General features: G+C 40.2%; 2 protein-coding genes across 4 annotated transcripts in view; one reads left to right on the top strand and one right to left on the bottom strand.

The window, feature by feature from the left end:
• Window positions 1–2,973, top strand: part of VPS13B (vacuolar protein sorting 13 homolog B) — a 763,389-nt gene extending 760,416 nt beyond the window's left edge. Inside the window, exon 62 of the mRNA XM_065903112.1 lies at window positions 1,511–2,973. Within this exon, the coding sequence (XP_065759184.1) occupies window positions 1,511–1,759 (249 nt within the window). The 3' untranslated portion in view covers window positions 1,760–2,973. The remainder of the gene's footprint in view (window positions 1–1,510) is intronic.
• A 247-nt stretch (window positions 2,974–3,220) lies between these two features.
• Window positions 3,221–13,737, bottom strand: COX6C (cytochrome c oxidase subunit 6C). 3 transcript variants are annotated; one of them, XR_010658666.1, is made up of 5 exons: window positions 13,587–13,737; window positions 12,497–12,625; window positions 11,424–11,551; window positions 3,772–3,846; window positions 3,221–3,588 (listed from the first exon to the last, which is right to left on the bottom strand). XR_010658666.1 is itself a non-coding variant. In XM_065903115.1 (4 exons), exons 1-3 carry the CDS (start codon window positions 13,650–13,652, stop codon window positions 11,438–11,440), a joined length of 309 nt encoding a protein of 102 aa, XP_065759187.1. In that variant the 5' UTR covers window positions 13,653–13,737; the 3' UTR covers window positions 3,719–3,846; window positions 11,424–11,437. The 3 variants fall into 3 exon arrangements, 2 of the variants coding, with proteins under 2 accessions (XP_065759187.1, XP_065759189.1); XM_065903115.1 differs by lacking the exon at window positions 3,221–3,588 and having other exon boundaries at window positions 3,719–3,846; XM_065903117.1 differs by lacking the exons at window positions 3,221–3,588; window positions 3,772–3,846 and adding an exon at window positions 7,856–8,098.
• Between the last annotated feature and the right edge of the window lie 5,017 nt (window positions 13,738–18,754).

Below are 18,754 nucleotides of genomic sequence, written 5' to 3' on the forward strand. Positions count from 1 at the left end.
CCAACCTAAGCCCTGGGCGTAAAGCTGGGCTGGGAAGCCTACTCATTGTCTTCCAGTGAAAACTAGAGAGCATTTTAAAACCTTTACATGAAATGGCTTTTCTGGGATTTTGCTCTAGATGCTAGGAAACAGCTCCTTTGAATTTTGGAAGGAATTAATTTGTAGATGACATCATTCAGTATATCCAAATAACGGCAGGATTTTTTTTTTTTAAGCAGCATTTGCTTTTCTTAGTTAAATGCAGCCATTTTTAGGGTAATAATTGCTTAATATGCCTGGCACGTTATTGAAATCCCTCATGAGAGGCTCAAAATGAGTCAGAGTGTCAGTTTATTCCTTGGCCGTGTTCCTTTCACATGGGTTTTCCTGTGCTGCTGCTCAGGAGGAGCAGTTACGACTCGTGTGTGCGCAAAGCTTCCCGGCTGAATCCCGACCCATCAAATGATATCATCAGAGTGCTGGCTTTTGCCTGGTGGTGCACAGCTTTCATCTGTCAGTGAATCTTTGGGGGCCTTTATTTTCTTTCCCAAATTTAAAAATATGAGACTCAACTCTGATGGATGCCCTACTTACTTTTCTGGCAGGCAGACCTCTCTTCACCATCCCACTGACTTTCTGTTGCTTTTAAGACATCCTTGGCTGCACTGTCTCTGTGCCCTACAGAGAAATATATAAATTCTTTACTACTATTTCAAGAACTAAAAAGTCCTCATTAAAATGTTTATAAGTCTTCCAGAGTAGTCTTGCCAACGTTTGGTAGGTAAAGACCATGGAGAGGTCAGCGGCTACCTGATTCCCAGAGACCAGCGGCTTACACTGAAGAGGTCCCACTCCACTTGATTTACACAGTAAACAGCTACAGAATTTCAGAATGGGGGATATTTATAGCTCCACTTGCCTTTGATGGGTGCTTTCTGAGAAAATCTCTCAAGAATTTAGGTAGTATACCAGTTCTTCTATTTGAGTTCCACTGAAGATGAGCCAGATTTTTATGAACCTTAAATGTACTTTGCATCCTCCCTCTTTTCCATAAAAATTTCCCCTTCCTCTGCCCATTTTTTTTTTTTTAATTTTCTCTGGCTTTAAATCCTCATATTTATAAAAGCAGAAAATGTTACAGTTCAAAAGGTATTTATTTTTTTAATGCTCTGTCCAAAGCCACTGGTTTGAAAGAGGTACTGTCTGGAGAGGTTTCCAGAGACAAGCAGAGCTTTTATCTCAGGATTTAATGTTGATTAGATTGAAGCAGAGGAAAGATACTTTTCTCCTTTGTTCCTGGACTAGGCTAGCAGAGAGCAGTGACAGATGTTTTTAAGAGTGAGAGTAAAATAATCCCAAATCGTCAACTTCAAACATGGGACTTTTACACAACAGCAAACGCTTATTCAGTGGCTTTATTAGATAACCTAAAAGGCACAACATCCAGTGTATCAAGGCGAGAGAAGGAATAATCTTGTTATGGAAGTGTCCTTAAGAGGGTTTGGCAACTGAAAACTTTTTTGGGTCGCAGGTGGATGGAGCTCGAGAGAGACTGTCCGAGCAGCAGTACAACAGACTCGTGGACTACATCACGAAGACCTCTCGTCACCTGGCCCCCAGCTGCTCCTCCGCGCCGACACCATGCCCTGCCGTGGCTCTGGAACCGCTCCCCCCCACTGTGAAAACGTACCATTATATGGCTGATCCACATTTTGCCCAAGTTTTCGTTAGTAAATTTACCATGGTGAAAAATAAAGCCCTGAGGAAAGGGTTCCCTTGAGTCCCCTCCACGGTGCTGACTGCTGCTTGTGCATTTTTGAAAAAGAAACCTAAGGAGCTTTTAACATCTATTGTGGAAACAAAACCACTGTTCTATAGTTACAGTAACTCTCTTCTAAAACTAATTCAAATTCTTCCTTTTTCCTACAACTAAGATACTTCAAAATTGAGTGATTAAAAAACTGAGTCCTTTCCTGTTGGGGGACAGCACAGAGAATCCTATTTTTAATCTTATCATGTATTGAAAATACATTCCTTTTTGCTCTTTTTGCTAAAATTTTGACTTTAATTAAGATCATCAACTCTGTAGTCAGGCGTTGGAAACAGATGTAAACTTCATCCCCTGTTGCATCTCTTTTTAGAATGAGACATCATCTTTGCCTAACACCCTCGTCTGCAGAAGTTTAGCATTAAATGAAATTCAGTGCTTAGGATCTTACTGTTTAACTTGTTAAATCTGTTATTTAAACATGATGCTATTTTAAGTGAAAGCTGCCATGTACATTCCTACTCTAAACTTTTACTGAAATTTTACCGATGACTTATGCAGCTACATTTTGGAAAAATGTCTTTCTAATTTGCTTTGTGAGGCAAGGAAATCTTTCTTGTCTACTGCTAAAAACAGGCCCAGGGAGCTCAGGTGAGTTTCTTTAGTTCCATAAGCAAAACACTACTGGGGAACTCCCACCACTGGATGCTTTTATGGAAGGACTCACCCTAATGCCTTAGCCAAGTCAAGGACCCCAACATTAACCTTAACAATAGTTCATTTTGATGACTTAGCTTGATCCAGCATAAAGATATTCCCGTGATTTTCTTTTGTCTTTAAAAGATGGATTTGGCTCAAGATCCTGGGTCACCACGTATATATCCTTAGCATTCAGTAAGAATTTGATACTCCAACTAAAACACATTTTTACTCATTACATCCAAACTTGGGCCTACAACCTGATACCTACAATTATGAGATGCTAAGGAATTTCAATTTCAAATGTCCACTTTTAACTTAAGCCTCGCATGTTATTGGCCATAAGAGATCACTGCAGAGTTGTTTACTGTTAATGGACCGTTTCGGCTGAATGTGAAAAAAATGGCTCCCCCATTACTTTGCTGTATCATATTCATTTAGGAAAGTGACAGTTTTGTCAACAAGAGTAACTATTTTTAAGCTTGTAAATATGTATTAAGTCTTGTATCTTTTATGATAATTTTGCATACTACTACTAATTGTTATATGAAATTGTTTAAAATAAACTCTTGAATTACTGATCATACATAAACGTGGGTTCTTAAAATGCAGGTTTTCACTGATAACCTGGGTTTATTACAGCTTACATTATTGGAACTCAAGAACTCTGCACAAGTTAAGAAAATTTGTTAACCTAATAAAAGAACTGGGGGTTCAGTTAGTTTTCGCTAAAGTAACAATTCTGAAAGCTCTTTTGATCACAACAAAAACAATTACTAAAGGAGAGAAAGGTTCTAAGTCCTCCTCTGAAAAATGTTACCACACTCCAAATTAGTAGACATTACTCAACCTCAGTTCCAATTAAATTAACAACTTTTTCTGTGTATCCCATATTGTACATACAATAAAATGATACTGAATAAAGAACCTTAAATTTACCTATTACATCTGTCCAATGGCTGGATCCAGTAGGGTAATCCGATAACAATGAAGTCCAAAGACATTTTATTGGAAAGACAGTCTCTGTTCCTTTTAAGAACCCACAGTATAGTAGTCATGTAGGTTCATGCAGACCCTTTAAACCCATGGCCCAGGGAGTATCTCAGTGAAATGGACAAAATGTGAGAAGAGTAAAAAATGCCCTAAAACAGTAAAAATTTTAATCAGTATGAATCTTATGAAGGTAACTTTAAATAAAGTTAAAAATCTCTGACCAATTCTAATCCAAGTACCCCAAACTCTACACGTCGGTAAGAATAACTGAACAAAGACTTAGTGTCCACAGTATTTGTTAATTGTTTGTTTATTGAGAGACTATTTCTCACCCCAGATAGTCATAGTTTCATAGTTCAGGAACACAGGAAAGTGACAAACTTCCATGGAACTCAACCCAAGAAATTCTGTAGAGAAAAACAGAGTGACCAAGTTAATGACAATCACTCTCTTAACACCTCGCCACCCTGGATCCCCTGAGCGCTACTGCCACCAATGCCGGCCACGTTTTGCTCACTCACCCTTAGTCCAGGAGCAGCCCCACTCCGGCTGCCTGGGCTCCAGGTCCACTCTCCCCCATGTTCCCTAACCTTCCTGTCCAACCTCTTTTCCATTTGGGGCATTCACATCTTTCTATGGGGTTTCTGGCTTTCCTTTACCAAGTTCTACCTTTTTTCTTCAAGTCCACCCTGTCCGTTCCCTCCTCATAGCCACACTGTTTTTAAAAAGCAGCAGCCCATTTGTTCTAAACATTTCTATTCTTGTCTCCAAATCTGTTCCTCTTTTTATTGTTTCTTAAGTAATCAACCTCTTATAAGTAAAAGGTAAAAAAACATGTATTTAAAAAATCAGCCTGTTAACATCTGATTATGAAAAGCATACCCACTGTGAAAGTTTTGAAAATTTCAAAGGTACAAGAAAACAGCAGTGTTAAGATTCCACACACAAAAAAACTAGTATTTTCATCTTTTTACCTTCAGTCTTTTTTTTTTATGCACTTTTAACACAGATCACCCTTTCCATAAAACATGCCTGGTTTTCTATTTTAGTAATTCCTGTTACTTTGTGATTATCAATTCTAGTGGACATTAACAGTCCATGATGGAAGTTACAATTCCCATCAGTTTTCCAACCACTGGGAATAAACTTGTTCTTCTACTATTATGTATTACATATATTAAATTGTGGCTACTTTAATACATGTATCTATCTGTGATTCAGATACTTCCTTAATATAAGCAACTACAGAAATGGAATGTAACAGAATTGAATCTAACACTAGGCAAAAGTTATTTATATTCAAAATTATCCTTGAATTTTAGACACAGAATCTTAACTCACACTGTCCATGAGGCAGTGGACCTTGACCACCCAAACCAGAATCTCTGGAAAGTCACTAAGTCACCTATGGACATCCAAATAACAAACCATAAAAGGTTTCAAACACTTCAGGGGAGAAGGAAAAGAACAGACCGTGCACACAATGTTCTGGGTTGTTTGAGGGCTTCCCAAGGGATTGTTTCTATCTTTATCTCAGAATACTGATGACAATGACGACTGCATTTAAGGGACTTATGTATGAGACACCATCAAAAAGACCAACATTGGTATTATGGAAGTGCATGAAGGGACAGAGAATTTATGTGAAGAAAGAATGGCCAAAAACTTTACAAATCTGAGGAAAGAAATGTATATACAAATATATTACTTGGAAGTAAGATGAACCCAAAGTCTCCCAACATCAAGACACATTATATAATCCAACTGTCAAAAACCAAAGACAATGAATCCTGAAAGCAGTAAGAAAAAATTGATTCACTGTCTGTAATGGAACTTCTGTAATGTTATCAGTGGACTTCTCAGGAAAAACCAGGAAAATGTCCTTCGAAAATCAGGAAGAAATTAAGACACTCCCAGATAAACAAAAGCTAAAGGATAAGGAGTTCATTACTACTAGATTTGCAAGGAGAATTGTTCAATTTGAAAATTACAATAGTAACTCAAAGCCATACTGAAATATAAAGTTCCCTGGCAAAGGTAAATAGTTGAATAAATATAAAAGCCAGTGTTAATCATGTTTCTTATCCCCACTTTTAACTTTGTAGTATTTAAAAGACAAAAGCACTAAAACAAAAGACATCTTTTTTAATGGGCACAATATCCAAAAACACACAGTATCTAAAAATGCCATCTGTGACAACTGTAACAAAGTAGGGGAGCAGGGTTGTAAAAGAAATATTTTATGTGATTACATTTTTGTATGTGTGTTATCAGCAATTCAAAACAGATTATAGCAACAGGTTGGCTTAAACGTCCCCATCAAAAGTCACAGATTGAGGTCCAACTACGAGATATCTACAAAAGATTCACTTTAGATCCAAAGATACACACAGTTTTGAAATTAAGGATGAAAAGAGATTCCATACAGACAGCAATCTAAAGAACAAGAGTGACTATACTGTTAACAGACAAAATAGACTAAGGCAAAAAATGCTACAAACACAAAGGACATTTTAAAATGGCAGGGTCAGCTCACCAAGAAGGCAGATTATATATACACAAGCATGAGAGCCTGGAAATATATAAAGCAAACACTAACAGAATTGAAGGGAGAAATAGATAGCTCTACGTAATAGTAGGCAACTTAGAATATTAAATTGGCCAAAGCGTTAGTTCAGGTTTTTTCGTAAAATCTTATAGAAAACCTAAACAAACTCTTTGGCAAACCCAATACTTTCAATAATGGCTGTAACTGAAATGACCAGACAGAAGATCATTAAGAAAATAAGAAGACTTGAACACTACAGACCAATCAGATCTAAGAGACAGATACAGATCATTCTATCCAACATCAGAATACATATACTTTTTCTTAAGCATACCTGGATTAATTTCCATGTTAGGTCACAGAACAACAGATTTTTAAGACTAAAATCACATAAAGTATCTTTGCTGGTCACAATGGATGAAACTAGAAATCCTAACAGAAGGAACAGAGATACCAAGGGAATATTTCATGCAAAGATGGGCTCAATAAAGGAAAGAAATGGTATGGACCTAACAGAAGCAGAAGATATTGAGATGGCAAGAATACACAGAAGAACTATACAAAAAAGATCTTAACAACTCAGATAATCACGATGGTGTGATCACCCACCTAGAGCCAAACATCCTGGAATGTGAAGTCAAGTGGGCCTTAGGAAGCATTACTACAAACAAAGCTAGTGGAGGTGATGGAATTCCAGTTGAGCTCTTTCAAATCCTAAATGATGATTCTGTGAAAGTGCTGTACTCAATATGCCAGCAAATCTGGAAACCTCAGCTGTGGCCAGAGGACTGGAAAAGGTCAGTTTTCATTCGAATCCCAAAGAAAGGCAATGCCAAAGAATGCTCAAACTACCACACAATTGCACTCATCTCACATGCTAGTAAAGTAATGCTCAAAATTCTCCAAGCCAGGCTTCAAAAATACATGAACCGTGAACTTCCAGATGTTCAAGCTGGATTTAGAAAAGGCTGAGGAACCAGAGATCAAATTGCCAACATCCGACGGATCATTGAAAAAGCAAGAGAGTTCCAGAAAAACATCTATTTCTGTTTTACTGACTATGCCAATGCCTTTGACTGCGTGGATCACAACAAACTGTGGAAAATTCTGAAAGAGATGGGAATACCAGACCACCTGACCTGCCTGTTGAGAAATCTGTATGCAGGTCAGGAAGCAACAGTTAGAACGGGACATGGAACAACAGACTGGTTCCAAATAGGAAAAGGAGTACGTCAAGGCTTCATACTGTCACCCTTATTTAACTTATATGCAGAGAAGATCATGAGAAATACTAGGCTGAATGAAGCACAAGCTGGAATCAAAGATCGCCAAGAGAAGCATCAATAACCTCAGATATGCAGATGACACCACCCTTATGGCAGAAAGCGAAGAACTAAAGAGCCTGTTGATGAAAGTGAAAGAGAAGTGAAAAAGTTGGCTTAAAGCTCAACATTCAGAAAACTAAGATCATAGCATCTTGTCCCATCACTTCATGGGAAATAGATGGGGAAACAGTGACAGACTTTATTTTGGGGGGCTCCAAAATCACTGCAGATGGTGACTGCAGCCATGAAATTAAAAGATGGTTACTCCTTGGAAGGAAAGTTAGGACCAACCTAGAGAGCATATTAAAAAGCAGAGACTTGACTTTACCAACAAAGGTCCATCTAGTCAAGGCTATGGTTTTTCCAGTAGTCATGTATGGATGAGAGAGTTGGACTATTAAAGAAAGCTAAGCACTGAAGAATTGATGCTTTTGAACTGTGGTGTTGAAGAAGACTCTTTGAGAGTCCCTTGGACTGTAAGGAGATCCAACCAGTCCATCCTAAAGGAGATCAGTCCTGAATATTCACTGGACGGACTGATGCTGAAGCTGAAAGTTCAATACTTTGGCCACCTGATGCGAAGAACTGACTCACTAGAAAAGACCCTGATGCTGGAAAAGATTGAAGGCAGGAGAAGGGGGCGACAGAGGATGAGATGGCTGGATGGCATCACCGACTCGATGGACATGAGTGTGAGTAACTCCAGGAGCTGGTGATGGACAGGGAGGCCTGGCGTGCTGCAGTCCATGGGGTCACAGTCGGACACACCTGAGCGACTGAACTGAACTGCAGGAAAACAGAAAATTCACAAATAAGTTGAGATCAAACAACATACTCTCCAACCACCAATGGGTCAAAGTAGGTTTAAGAAGAGAAGTTTAAAAGATCAAATAACAACCTAAGTTTACACCTTAAAAGGTTGAAAAGGAAAGCAAGCTAAACCAAAGCCCACAGAAAATAGATTACTATAAACACACCAAGAAATAAACAGATAATTTTAACAGACTTTAAGTAAGATTAAATCCACAATCAAAAACCACTCAACAAAGAAAAGGCTGGGATAAGATGGCTTCACAGGTAAATTCTACCAAACATTTAAAAAACAGTTAACCCCAATCCTCCTCAAGCTCTTCCACAACACTGGAGAGGGGAACACTTTCAAATTCACTCTGTGTATTTTTTAAATTTCTATACATTAAAGACATCTTAAACATGTGTATGGGGGAGAGACTGCACTTCATGTTTTCCTGTGTCTCTCATACTCATGGCCACATCTGACTCACCATCTTATTTAAAAATACAAAACATCTGGGGCTTCCCTGGTGGCTCAGTGGCAAAGAATCCACCTGCCAATGAAGAGACACAGGTTTAACCCCTAATCCGGGAAGATCCCACATGCTGCAAAGCAACTAAGCCCATGCACTGCAACCACTGGCCTGTGCTCTAGAGCCTGGGAGCCGCGAGGACTGAGTCCGTGGCCACAGTTACTGAAGCCTGTGCGCTGCCAGCAAGAGGAGCCCCTGCAAAGAGGCGCCCCCGCTCACAGCCGCGAGAGAGAAGCCCACTTAGCAACAAAGACCTAGCACAGCCAAAAGTAAAATAATTAAAAAAAACACATTCTAAAAAAAAACATTCTGTAAGACCATCAAATATATTAAAAATAGACAAACACTAGAAAGCTACAGAGCAATATCCCAAATATAGATGCAAAAATCCCTCATAAAATACTAGCCAACAATTCAGCAGTTCGTTAAAAGGATTACACACCATGACCAAGGATGATTCAACATATAAAAATATAATACACCGCAGAAGGACAAAAAAGTCACATTTTCATCTCACCTGATTCAAGCAAGCATTTAAAAAATGTAATAGCTTTCCATGATTTAAAAAAAAAATTCAAAGAATAGGAAGAAAAACTACCTCAGCATAATAAAGGTGATATATGAGAAACCCACAGCTAATATACTCAATGGTAAAAGACTTAAAAGTTTCTCCTCTAAGGTCAGGGTTAAAAAAAAAAACAAGGATGTGCATTTTTGCCACTTCTCTTCAACACAGTACTGGAAATCCTAGCCAGGAAAATTAGGGAAGAAAAGAAATGACATCCAAATTGGAAAGGGAGAAGTAAAGCTATCTGCAGATTATCTATATGAAATCCTAGCCAGGGAAATTAGGGAAGAAAAGAAATGACATCCAAATTGGAAAGGGAGAAGTAAAGCTATCTGCAGATTATCTAATCTTATATGCAGAAAATCCTCAAAGATTGATCCATGGATCTCTCATCTACACACACACACACACACACACACACACAAACAAAACTGTTAGAATAAACTAAACAAAGCTGCAGGATATGTAATCACACAAAATCAGTTGTGTTTTCTTCTATTCACTAACAACGAATAATCAGAAAAACAAATTAATAAAACAATCTCAATTATATTAGCATTAAACTACAATTCTTAGGAATAAACGTCAACAAGGAGGCAAAAGACTTACATACTGAAAAATATATAACATTGCTGAAATTAAAGACACAAATGGAAACACATCTTGCGTTCATGACCTAGAATACTTGTAACTATCAAGATGTTCACACTACCCAAAGTGATCTATAAATATAATGTAATTCCTATCAAAATCCCAACAGCACTTGAGAAATAGGAAAATCCATCCTAAAATTCATGTGAATTATCAATGAGACCATGAACAGCCAAAACAACCTTGAAAAAGACAGCAACACTGGAGGACTAACACTTCCTGATTTCAAAACCTACTATAATAAGGTATTGTAATCATGAGTGTAGTATCGGCATAAAGTTGGAAATATAAACTAATGCAATTGCATAGGGCACCAAAATAAACCCTCGCATATAGAGAAAAACACCAAAGGTACTAAAATTAATGGGAAAAGTTAAGTTTTTTCAACAGATGGTGTTCGGAAAACTGGATATTCACATGCAAAAGAATGAAGCAAACCATTTCCTTAACATCATATCCAAAAATTAACTCAAAATAGATCAAAGACCTAAAGGTAAGAGCTAATAAAACTATAAAACTTTATTATTTTTTATAAAACTTTAGATAAAAATAATGCTTTATGACAGCGAATTTGTCAATGATTTCTTAAATATGACAGCAAAAGTACAGACAACAAAAGAAAAATTATATAAATCAGACTCAGAATTTCAAGTGTCTGTGCATCAAAAGACATAATTAACAGACTGAGAAGGCAATTACAGAATGGGAGAAAATATCTAAATCATATCAGATAGGGGTTTTTAAGTAACTCCTACAACTCAACAAAAAACTATCCGATTAAAAATGGGCAAAAGACGTGCGTAGACATTTCTCCAAAGATACACAAACAGCTAACAAGCATGGGAAAAGATGCTCAACATCACTAACCATTAGGGAAATACAAATGAAGACCAAAAGAAAACAGTACCTAACACTTATCAGGATGGTTACTATCAAAAATCCAGAAAATAAGTGTTGGCAAGGACGTGGAGTAACTGGGACCCTTGAACACAAAAAGCTGGTGACGTGTAAAATAGTGCAGTCGCTATGTAAGAGTATGGTGGTTCCTTAAAAATTTTAAACCAGAACATCATACGATTTACCAACTCCACTTCTGAGTATACACTCAAAATAGTATTAAAAGCAGGTATCAGAGAGAGATGCACACACAGCAGCAACATTACTCACGAGAGCCAAAAGGCACGTAAGGAATCCAAGCTCATTAACAGATGAGTGATTAAACAAATGTGGTTTACAGATATGGACTACTCAGCCTTAACAAGGAAGAAAATTCTCATACAGCTGTCATGAATAAACCTTGAGGACATGACATTAAATGAAATAAGCCATTATTCCACTTCACATGAGGTACCTAGACAGAAAGAAGAGTGGCGACTGCCAGGGGAAGGGGGAAATATTTAATGGGTACAGAATGGATACCCATTTGCAGGATGAAGAGTTCTTATGACTAGTACAACAGTGTAAAGGTACTTGACAATATGGAACTGTACATAATTAAGATTGTATACTTTATGTATATTGCCACAATTGAAAACTTTTAAACAGTAACTTCAAATAACCATATTACCTTTATATTCCAAATCACTTTGCACTCTGAAAAATACCAGCCTTCCTCATCTCCTCAAAATCTTTCATGGAATCATAATTTCTGTAGAAATCTGCATATGCCTTCTTTCTTCGTTCAGCCACAGCAAACTAAAAGGTAACAATCACATTCAGGGTTTAATTTTTAGATTATGAGAAACAATATCTAAAGACAACATAAATCACCAAGCCTGCATTCACTATGAATCCTATTATTTTATTAAGGCCCTTAAAGAAGTAATCAGGGCTTTCCTAGTGGCTCCGTGGTAAAGAATTCACCAGGGTTCAATCCCTGAGCCCGGAAGATCCCCTGGAGAAGGAAAGAGCAATGCATTCCAGTATTCCTGCCTGGGAAATGCCACGGACAGAGGAGCCTGGATCACATGAGTTGCATGTGACATAGCAACTAAACAACAAAGAAGTAACTAAGTTAAAATGAACTTTTTAGGATGGATCCTAATGTAATATGACTAGCATCCTTACAGGAGGAGAAAATTCAGACAGAAACATATTATCACATACAGGACTATGTGATGAGGGAGAAGACAGTCATCTACAAAGACAAGCAGAAAGCAGCAGAAGAAATCAACCACACAGTTTTTTTTTTCTTTTTTTTGGCCACACTTGTGGCAGGTGGGATCTTAGTTCCCCAACCAGGAATAGAACCCTTGCCCCCTGCACTGGAAGCTTGGGGGCTGTTTAAGACCGGAAGTCTTAAACACTGGATGGTCAGGGAAGTCCCCCACAGCCATCTTGATCCTGGATTTTTAGCCTCAAAACATTTTTTCTATTGTAGAAGCCACCCACTTTGTGGTATTTTGTTATGGCAGCCCTACCAAATTAAGCTCATTTAAAGATGAAAGACAAGCTATCTGGGGAATAAGAGATACTGTCCCCATCACACTGAGGTGGGTGGAGAAAGGTAAAAAGAAGGGAGCACCCTAAAGAGGGAATTTCTTTAAAAGATTCAATGAACTATCTATGAAAATAAAATACATTTTCAAATTTAAAACATTTCTGGACCACGAGCACAAAGTAAAAATAAAACATACATACCTTATAGAAAGTTGCAAACCCCAGGGAGACCATGAATGCTCCAACAATATGAAATCGCAGACGTCTGGCCAGGAGGCCACGCATCTGAGGTTTTGCCAAAGCAGTGGACATGGTAGTTCTTCTCGGCGGCTAGAATTATAAGAAACAGCTCTTAGAACTCTTCTGCATAATACATTTTAGTACCTAGAGGGACACAAGCAGGATACTGGACCAACTCCTCTACCAAAAGCTAAGATCTTTAGGGGTTTAGTGACTTCATCTTTTCCCCTTTCACACGCTGAACGACCCCCCGCCCCCCCCCTCCCCCCCCAAACAAGCAAGCCGACTGCGGCCCAACAGAGAACCGGAGAACAAGAACGACACAGACCTCTCCGAATTACAGGAAAAATCAGCACTGGCTCTAGATTGATAACACAAGTGCAAACAACCCTACCACCAACTCACTTAATCCCCTGAGACAAGTGTTTTCCCGTTTTACTGAGAAAACACGGACGCACGAAGGTTAAAGAACCATTTTAAGGTCACGCAGTCAGGACTAACACCCGGGCGGGACCCCAGCAGGTCCTCCGGGCCCTCGGCAAGCGCCGCCCGCGCGGGGTGGGAAGGCCGTGCGCGCGCGGAAGGGGCTGCGGGAGGCCCGACCCCGCCCTCGAGCCACGGGCCCCCCGCCTCCAGCTTCCCAACCCCAACCACAAACGCGACCACAAAGCCGACAGAGACGCCTGGGGCCCGGATGAGGAAGAAACCACTCCCTTCCTGCAGGTGAAAACACCGGGATCGGAAAGGTCAAAGGACGCCGCCAAGGTCACGCTCGACGCGGTAAGATACGCAGCGGTCCCCGGGGCCGGGCCGGCTGCCTCAGAAGCCTGGCGGCTCCTCAAGGTCCCTCTCACGCCCCTCAGCACAGCCGGGGTCCCCGAGAGACCCTCCCCGAAGAGGCCGCAACGCCAGGAAGCTGGGGTCGACACAGGCCAGAGTTCCGAGGTTTCCCGACTCTAGAGATGCATAGTAACGGCTAGAGAGGCAGACCGGCAGCGGGAGACTGCAGGCGGGGCATCCAAACAAGGGAGGCAGCAGGCACACTACTCACCTCAACCGCAACGTCCTTCCAGGCTGATGGAGAAATGGACGGCGTTCCCGCAGCGCGCAGGCGCATAAATAAAGGTAGCGGAGAGAAGACCCGGCTACGGTGGCCGAAAGAGTCCAAAAGGCCTCCGGCGCGCCTCCCGCCGGTCACAACTGATGTTAACCAGGGTGTTCAGTCTCTTCCCTGGGTAACCTTGGATTTATTTAGGCTTTGACCTTCTGCGTCAGTTTCCTTAGTAAATTGGAGCTACTCATCTTACTCATACACAGAGTTGATATGAACTGATTAGGGAATTCAAAGATTTTAAATGTGTGAATTTAAATAAATATATACCCTACAAATAGAGCACAAATCTTCCTGGACATGGATTGCTCCGACTATGTGCACAAACCAGCATTTTCATTATGACTATCCTTATGCACATAGCCACTTGTTTGGGTAAAGAATGAACCAGACAGCCAAGTTCCAGAAGCTCACAGCCCAGCAAATGAGACAGGCATAAACAGAGTAGTATCATGAATCCCAACCAATGGATGCTATAGTAGACAGCTGATCTAGCTGTTGCAGAAGCAGTTACCTGCTTGACAGAGTTGAACAAATTTTGATGGAAGTACTTGTGTGGACTTTTACTAAGAGACAGGCGTTTTTAAAGGAAGACATCTGGAAGTTTATGGAAAGTAGTCTGTAAAGGTAAGACTCTTGTGCCTTAAGGGGTGTCAGACTTGGTTTTTATTGAAATAACCTGAATTGGTACTGCATTATTGAAGTCAACTCAGCAAGTACTGTGAAGGATTTATAGGCTACATGATATTGATTCAACATATATGGATTGAGCAATTACTAGGTACCAGGCTCTGCTATTAGTCAGGCAGATCAAGCGGGTCATGGAGTCTTTGTCCTCAGAGACTTGTTAACAGATGGTTCTGGTGGGTGAAACCTTTTAGTCATAAATGGTAGTAACTGAAGGTCAAAGTGGATTTGTACCTCAGCAACATTTTTCAGGCTACTTACTGTTGTCCCAAGACACCGACTAAACAAACTGAAATGTCAGAGTTTAGAGCAGAGAAAGGTTTATGGGCTTCCCAGGTGGCGCAGTGATATAGAATCCGTCTGCCAGTGCAGGAGATGCAGGAGACACGGCTTTGATCCCTGCATCAAGAAGATCCTCTGAAGTAGGAAATGGCAACCCATTCCAGTATTCTTGCCTGGAGAACTCCATGGACAGAAGACTCTGGCAGGCTACAGTCCATGGCGTAGCAAAGAGTCGGACACGACCGAGCAACTGAGCACACACACAAGCAGGGAGACCAGGCCACCCAAGCTCAAAGGACCTGAATTCCCTGGTGGTTTGGGGGGAAGAGTTTTTAAGCACAAACTTTACGATGAGGGCTGGAGATTGTGTGACTTTCTTGTAATCGGCTGGTGGTCAAGAAACATGGTGTTCCGGGACTCGCGCTCAGCCTCACGTTACCGTCCTCCACCTGGTGGGTGAGGGCCTTGTTCCTGCAGAGCTCAAAGACATACTGTTATATATCTGGGAGGTGAGTCTTAGAGAGTAAATACAGACCTTAATTAACAGAACTAGAATTTAATAGCCATTGAAATATAACCTTATTCTCTCTAAAATTACCCTCACTTTTACATACAACTAAATTGAGACTAATTTGCTTATAAATAAGTCCGGTTAACTGATTACATAGGGTTTTTTACACTGGCTGTATTGGAACTTTTCATAAGCTCTTTTTCAGAACTTTTCAAAAGTTCTGAGACTGAACTTTTAATAGGCCTCTCAAGGCCAGGAAAGTCATGCCAAGGGCTGGATGAATTTCTTTCTTCTAGAGGTCCCCCAGATTCCTGCACTTGCCGGGAGGCAGTCTTTCTTGTTTGCCTGATAAGGCTGTTCAGAACCTAAGAGCTTCTGATTTCGGGATGAATCAGGTAGACAGAAAGGATAAGTGTTTCAACTCTACTCATAGAGGTGTAATTTACCAAATTGCTTTTAAATCATAATTAGCATGAGGGGAAGGGTTTCCTTATATCTGGAAAACACAGATCGAAATCAATAATATTCCAGACAAAAAAGCATGAAAATTAATATAACTGTATTTACCAGTTCACTCAGCAAGAAATTCTTTTGTTAATAGTTTTATGATGCCATCAGATTTTCCTTTAGGATTCTTTCATTTCTTACCAAATTCAGCAGTATAATCTGAAAGTTATCAGAAACATGTACTTGTCCCAAAGTCCTACTATGAATCTTCTGGAAGATGAAGCACTTTTGCAAAAGCATCAGAATACAATAATAACTGTCTATACATGACAAAGGACTTTAAAATGCACAGTTAAATACCTGAGTATGATGTAACTGACAAAGAACATTTTTTACTGCTGTGACACACAATATTTTAAGATAAATAACTAAACTAACGACTGATAATATTAGCAGATAGGGTAAGGGTCCCCGGAATAAAAAAAAGAATCAGCTATAGCTTTTCTTTTCAGTTATTATTATTTTTAAATTATGTATTTATTATTTTGTCTGCATCAGCCCTTAGTTGCAGCATGCGTGGTCTTTTGTTCTGGTGCAGGGGCTCCTGGCTGCAGCGCACAGGCTTTTCTCTAGTTCAGGCATGTGGCCCCAGCAGCTGCGGTATGTAGGCCCAGTTGCCTGAGGCACGTGGGATCCTAGTTCTCCAATTATGGGAACACATACTGGCTATTTATGAAATTAAGAAATTATTGTAAAATCTCTTCTTTGGCGTGAAAGTGGCCTTACGGTTTAGAAGTACATACTGAAATATTTCTCAATCAAATGGCTTGATGATCATTATTTCCTTCAGTATAATACAAGTGGGGCTGGCAGGCAGGTAGAGAAATGTGGTGGGGGTGTTGATTAGGGGAGAAATAATCAGAGGTTAGCAAATGGTTTCTATGAAGAGCCAGGTAGTGGCTGTGGGCCAACGTCTTTGTTGACAGTATCCAACTATCCCGTTGCAATGTGAATGCAGCCACAGGCAAAATACCAATATAAAGGAATGAATTTGACTGTGTTCCAATAAAACTTTATTTATAAAAACAACTAGTGGGCTGGGCTTGGCCCTTAGGCCAGAACTTGCTGACCCCCCGGTCAAATAGGCATTATTGTGACTGGATCATGGTCACACAGTATTTCATCATACTATTCAGTCTACTTTTGCACATGTTTGATGTTTTTCCTCAATAAAATATTTGCAACAAATGAATATCTTTAGCATTATTTACAAGCTTCAGACCACCCTTCAGCCTTCTTGGTATTATTCTTGGAGGTGATTCATACCTTGCATTTTCCCTTTTGTATATAGGCTTTTAAATGCCAACCTCATCTGAGAGCCACTTGACCTTTATTTTCTGCCATGTTGAGATTATCCATAACTACATTTTAATTTTTAAATTTAATTTTCAATTTCTTGTCCTCTCATTCCTCTTAAGTAATTTTTTTTTTTTTTTTTTTTTTTTTTTTTTGGCTGTGCTGGGTCTCACTGCCGTGTGGTCATTTCTCCAGTTGCAGAGAGTGGAGGCTACTCTTCATTCCGGCGGGCAGGCTTCTCATTGCCGTGACTCCTCTTGTTGCAGAGCACGGCTCTGGGCGCACGGGCTTCAGCAGTTGCAGCTCCAGGCTCGAGAGCACAGCTCCGTAGCTGTGGTGCTCGGGCTCAGTCGCTCTGCAGCATGTGGGATCTTCCTGAACCAGGGATCGAACCTGTGTCTCCTGCATTGCCAGGCAGGTTCTTTACCACTGAGCCAGCAGGGAAGCCCAAGCCATCCTATTTTAAGTGGACTCAGACCACAACTTGCATTTCCCTAAATAAATTAAGAAATATAAAAATTCGACTCCCTCTCAGTCTAAGGGACTTATTTTATAAACATGTACTGAGGTTACTCAGCCATACTTCACAGCAGTTTTCGTGGAAGCAAAGGTGACCATGACTCAGTCTCAAACTCTGGGGAGCTCCCAGAGTCCTACTTCCTCATTCTAGACTCCAAGACACTACCTTCTGAGCTTCCCATCTCTTTCATATCACCAGCTATTCTCATTATTGATAGAATTAACCTCATGTATCAATTTTCTGTGCTTTTCTCTTTGCCCTCTAGAGAGAGAGAGAGACTCAGGACAAGTAAAGGTGAATGCAGCCCCAGGAGACAGCATCTTAGTGTGTCTGCAGCTTAACCCAAAGTTTCCAAGCTTTGCTTACCTGCACACCCCTATACTATTACTCATTAACATTCTTCCTTAAATTAACTTGTTTTTAAAAAATCAGTGTAGCTATAAGTATTTAGAGATGCTAACCTGGGCTTTCCCATTGTCCATACTGCCACCACTCGCCTGGGAGGTGGTTCTACATGCTTCCTAGGAAAAACACACTACCTAAGGGTAGTCAGGTAGCACAGTGGTAAAGAATCCGCCTGCCAATGCAGGAGAGGAAAGAGACACTGGTTTGATCCCTGGGTCAGGAAGATCTCCTGGAGAAGGAAATGGCCACCCACTCCAGTATTCTTGCTGCAGTCCGTGGGGTCGCAAAGAGCTGGACACGACTGAGAGATGATCTGACTGACTGACACATGTAAGTAGAATCATATGGTGTTTCATTCATGTTGTAGAATTCCCTTTCTCTTTAAGGCCATTGCACGTATATACCACATGGGTTGTTTACATACTCATGGGTGCATCAATGTCACGGACACTGAGGCTGTTTTCACCTTTGGCTATTGTATATAATGCTGCTATGAACATGGGTTATAGATATCGGTTTGAGACCCTAATTTCAATTCTTTTGTTTTATGGGATCTCTCTCTCTCATTTTAACTCTCAGCTATAGATATATCTGAGGATACTCATTGTAAAGTTTACCCCCCACCATGAATCAACTCCTAGGGAGTGATTTTTATTCATTTATTTTTAATAGGAGGATAACTGCTTTACAATATTGTGTTTGTTTCTGCCGTACATCAACATGAATCGGCCCCCCTCCCTCTTGAACCTCCTTTCCACCTCCCACCCCATCCCACCCCTCGAGGTTTGAGTTGAGCTCCCTGTGACACACAGCAGCTTCCTCTTTTCCACATGGTGAGGTGGGTGTTCCAATGCTTCTCTCTCCGTCTGTCCCACCCTCTCTTCCTCACTGTGTCCACAA

The sequence above is a fragment of the Muntiacus reevesi genome, chromosome 12, assembly GCF_963930625.1.
Source record: "Muntiacus reevesi chromosome 12, mMunRee1.1, whole genome shotgun sequence".
NCBI classification, from domain to species: domain Eukaryota; kingdom Metazoa; phylum Chordata; class Mammalia; order Artiodactyla; family Cervidae; genus Muntiacus; species Muntiacus reevesi.

Coding starts and splice junctions, on each gene's coding strand:
- COX6C (XM_065903115.1), bottom strand. CDS start 13,652: ATGCGCCTGCGCGCTGCGGGAACGCCGTCCATTTCTCCATCAGCCTGG. Junction 12,626..13,586: donor GGAAGGACGTTGCGGTTGAG/GTGAGTAGTGTG, acceptor TTATAATTCTAG/CCGCCGAGAAGAACTACCAT. Junction 11,552..12,496: donor GGTTTGCAACTTTCTATAAG/GTATGTATGTTT, acceptor GTTACCTTTTAG/TTTGCTGTGGCTGAACGAAG.